Raw genomic sequence first — 4760 nt, 5'->3', positions numbered from 1 at the left:
AAATAATAAAAGGGTGGTTGCAATGGCGCAACAGTACACTACAAATTTGATTGCGAGGGAGACGGGAGTTCAGTTGCAATCAGATGGGAACGATGGAAAAGGGGCTTAGGCATTTATTTAGAAGCTGCAAGTATTGTAACTGAAGTAAAAAAGAGAGCAAGTTTACTACATTTTGGTGGGCCAGAGCTGCAGGAAATTTTTTATAACCTTGTTGACGCGAATGTAGAACCAAACGAAGAAAATGAGGGAAACGTTTTTAGGATAGCAATTGAAAAGTTAGACGAGTATTTTGCTCCGAAACAATGTCTTGCATTCGAGCGTCACATGTTTAGAAGTATAAAACAAGAACCAAATGAAAAATTTCAGAAATTTTTAGTTCGTCTCAGACAGCAGGCAGAAAAATGTGCTTTTGCGGACATTAACGAAAACCTAATCAGCCAAGTAGTAGAAAAATGTTCTTCAGTTGCTTTGCGCAAGAAAATATTAAAATCTGGGGACTCTATGACATTAGATGAAATAAAAGTGGAAGCAAACATAATTGAAGCTGTTGAGCGCCAATTAGAAGAGTTTGGAACAAAAACTGAAATACAGACAGTAAACAGGATTGAAAATGGCCTTAACAAGGGTAATAAAAAAGGATGTTCAAGATGTGGGAGTTTTAAACACTATGGGCGCGATAAAGACTGCCCCGCTAGGAACAAGGAATGTTTAAGGTGTGGAATAATGGGACATTTTCGTAGGCAATGTAGGACGAAACATGGAAATAAGAGGAAGCAAGAAATTCCAGATACTGGGCAGCATTCTAGTAAGCCAAAAAGATTTAAGGCAACAAATAACGTCGTAGATATGGATAGGGTCCAAGGAAACAGTAACAATTATATTTTTAATATTGATGGCGATGCAACAGTAACATGCATAGTAGGGAACATCGGAATAGAAATGTTAATAGATTCAGGCTGTAACCAGAATCTAATCACGGACAAAACATGGGAACTTTTGAAACGAAAACAAGTACATGTTACAAGCCAGAATACAAAACCAAATAAAAACTTTTTAGCGTATGGAAGTGAAAAACCTTTGAAACTTTTAGGGTCTTTTGACGCTGCAATCGAATTTGCTGGTAAATCCTTAAATACAACATTCTACGTGGTTGCTAATGGAACTCGAGACTTGTTGTGAAGAATTACGGCGACATCCTTAGGTATCCTTAGAATCAATATTGGGATAAACCAAGTGAAAGAGAAAGGATTTCCGAAATTCAAAGATGTTTTAGTTGAAATTCCTATAGACGACTCTGTTAAACCCATTTCTCAACCATATCGCAGGATTCCTATTCCTTTAGAGGACAAAGTTGACGCTAAAATAAAAGATCTTCTCAATAAGGACATCATAGAGGAAGTACTTGAACCTTCGAACTGGGTTTCACCGATTGTGCCTGTGCTCAAAGACAACGGAGATGTTAGGATTTGTGTGGACATGCGGCGAGCGAACACAGCCATCAAACGTGAGAACCATCCTTTGCCAACGATGAATGAACTTTTGCCAAAAGTTTGTGATGCTAAAGTTTTCAGTAAGCTTGACATAAAAGATGCTTTCCATCAAATAGAGTTACATCCAAATTCAAGACACATCACCACTTTCATCACTTCAAAAGGACTTTTTAGGTACAAACGAATGATGTTTGGCATTACCTGTGCGCCAGAGATTTTTCAAAAATTATTGGAAAGAATACTTTTGAAATGTGATGGCGTTATGAACTTCATCGATGACATTTTGGTGTATGGCAAGGACGAAACAGAGCATCATGAAAGATTAAACAATGTAAAGGAAGTCTTGCAACAAAACAATGTTGTCCTATGCGAAGAAAAATGCGTTTACGGGTTGAAAAAGGTCCAGTTCCTTGGCCATGAATTATCTGGAGAAGGTGTGAGGCCATTAGAAAAGTATATTTCAGCTGTCAAGGAATTTAGAGAACCTACAACCATTGCAGAGTTACAGAGTTTTCTGGGACTTATCAATTTTATTGGGAAGTGGATTCCTCATCTGGCAACTTTATCCGAGCCATTGAAAATGTTGTTGCGACAGAAAAGTAAGAGGAATTCAGATATTTCAGAAAACTGGGGAAAAAGTCAACAGACAGCTTTTGATAGCTTAAAAGATGCACTTGTTGACGTTCCCCAATTAGGCTACTACAACCCTCATGACAAGACTTTGGTAATAGCGGATGCTAGTCCAGTGGGGCTTGGAGTAGTTCTTGTCCAAATCAAAGAAAAAGGACCACGGATAATTGCTTTTGGTAACAAAACTCTTAGTGATTGTGAACGTCGATACTGTCAGACGGAAAAGGAAGCTTTGGCATTGGTGTGGGCGTGTGAACATTTTGATATGTTCCTCTACGGTAAAGACTTCGTTTTAATAACCGACCACAAGCCCCTAGAAACCATATTTGGACCGAAGACTAAATCTTGTGCCCGTATAGAGCGATGGGTTCTGAGGCTACAGTCATATAGGTATAAGGTAAAATACAGTCCGGGTAAAGATAATGTGGCAGACCCACTGTCTAGACTATGTAGGCTAGCAACAAATCCATCCACAATTTATGAAAGTTATGTTCATAGCGTTGTAGAACACTCACGACCAACTGCTGTATCACTCCAAGAAATTGAAGAATGTTCCAAACAAGATTCGGAGATACAAAAAGTTAAAGAAGGCCTCTATAGTGAAAGTTGGGATGAAGCAGTCAAAAGCTATAAAATCTTCCAGAATGAACTATGTTTTTACGGTGACATTTTACTGCGTGGATCAAAAATTGTGATACCAAGTAAACTAAGAGATAGGGTTCTCAAAGCTGCACATGAGGGCCATCCTGGCATCGTGGCTATGAAAAGCAGATTAAGAACAAAAATTTGGTGGCCGAAATGCGATAAAGACTCTGAAAATCTTTGTAAAGCCTGCAAAGGGTGTACCCTAGTTTCTGCACCCAACCCACCTAATCCACTAAAGCGCCGTGAATTACCAACAGAACCCTGGATTGATGTAGCAATCGATTTGATGGGACCACTGCCAAGTAACGATTATATTTTTGTAATCGTTGACTACTACAGTCGATATAAGGAGGTAAAAATTTGTCGAACCATAACAAGCTCAGTTATCATCGTGCTTTTAAAAGAGATATTCAGTCGTTTGGGAAATCCTGTTTCCATTACAGAAGACAATGGTAAACAGTTCATAAGTGCTGAATTAAATGAATTTTGTAAAGAGCAAAACATAAGAATTTACCATACGATCCCCTACTTCTCCCAACAAAATGGTGAAGTAGAGAGACAGAACAGGGACATTCTTAAGAGATTGAAGATAAGTCAAGCTGAAAAGAAAGATTGGAAGGAAGCCTTACGTGAATACATGATAATGTATAACAGTACCCCCCATACGGTAACAGGCAAAACACCATCTGAATTGTTTTTTAGTAGACAGTTCCGAGATAAACTACCAATGATGAGAAACATAACTTACAATCCAAGAGACGAGGACATAAGGGACAGGGATAGAGAATGTAAAGAAAAAGGTAAAGAGTATGCGGATCAGAAAAGGCGAGCTCAAGATTGTGATCTGCAAGTCGGTGATAAGGTGTATATTAAAAACATGAACAAAAGTAATAAACTAAGTTTAAACTACGAGCCAACTTCACATACAATCGTGTCAAATAATAATGGAGATATCGAAATAAGAAATGATGAGACGGGAAATAAAATAAGACGGAATGTGGTCCACCTAAAGAAGGTAGAAGGACAATGGAAAGCTTTGGATACAGAAAGCACAGAAGACGGAGATGTTGTACGTGAACACTCAGAATTATCAGACAAATCTAATTAAAACTATGAAGTGAAAGTTAAGGAAGTATGGAAAAAAAAATATATTTTTTATTGATTAATTCAATTAAAAGTTTATTTTGAAAAGAAAAATCGTTTGAATTATATCGTATAACTAAGGCTAATAAAAACAAATAAAATAATAACAAGGAAGGGATGTAGTGTATAGGGCCTATATATGATTTACTAGATTGTGTTAAATTCACACAATGATATCTTATTATTTAGAACTATAACATAAACATATTTGTGCGTGTAACATAAACATATTTGTGCGTGTAAACTAGGACTGAATAGTACGTGTAAATTGATCATCGGTTGTGTTGCTGAACGCACTCATTGATCCAGGAGAAGTTTGACATATACACATTGAACATGACACACTTATTTTACATTACTGGACGGAGGCACCTCGTGGACGGATCACGGATATACTACAATGCATTTGGTGGAAAAGTGTCTATGTTGTTCATTTTTTGAATTATATTATATTACATACGAGCAGTGTCCTGGCTATAACAATAAAATTGTCTTAGGAGATTTTAATGCCAAGCTAGGAAGAGAAGCCATCTTTGGTGGCATAATCGGGAATACAGCCTGCACAACACCACCTCCGACAACGGATTCAAACTGTTCGAATGCGCTGCGGGCGAGACGTTCTGGTAGCAAGTACGCAGTTCACACATCTCAATTTCCACAAGGGAACATGGAAATCTCCTGATAAATCAACCGTCAACCAGATTGACCACATTGCGATCGACGCACGGCACTTCTCCAGTATACAGGATATCCGGAAATTCCGAGAGGCCAACATTGAGTCGGACCACTACCTCATTGTAGCCAAGGTACGTCTACGGATATCCCGATACAAGCCAAAACAAGTAAGTACTG

General features: G+C 38.1%; 1 protein-coding gene across 1 annotated transcript; it reads left to right on the top strand.

Annotated features, from left to right (window-relative positions):
• Positions 1–324: 324 nt before the first annotated feature.
• On the top strand, positions 325–3873 carry LOC129945120 (uncharacterized protein K02A2.6-like). The gene is made up of 2 exons (XM_056054780.1): positions 325–1120; positions 1202–3873. The coding sequence occupies exons 1-2, from the start codon at positions 325–327 to the stop codon at positions 3871–3873; spliced, it is 3468 nt and encodes a 1155-aa protein (XP_055910755.1).
• Positions 3874–4760: the final 887 nt, after the last annotated feature.

Source organism: Eupeodes corollae, chromosome 2 (assembly GCF_945859685.1).
Source record: "Eupeodes corollae chromosome 2, idEupCoro1.1, whole genome shotgun sequence".
Lineage (NCBI taxonomy): Eukaryota > Metazoa > Arthropoda > Insecta > Diptera > Syrphidae > Eupeodes > Eupeodes corollae.
The sequence above is the reverse complement of the archived record's forward strand: the minus strand, read 5'-3'. Positions and strand labels throughout refer to the sequence as shown.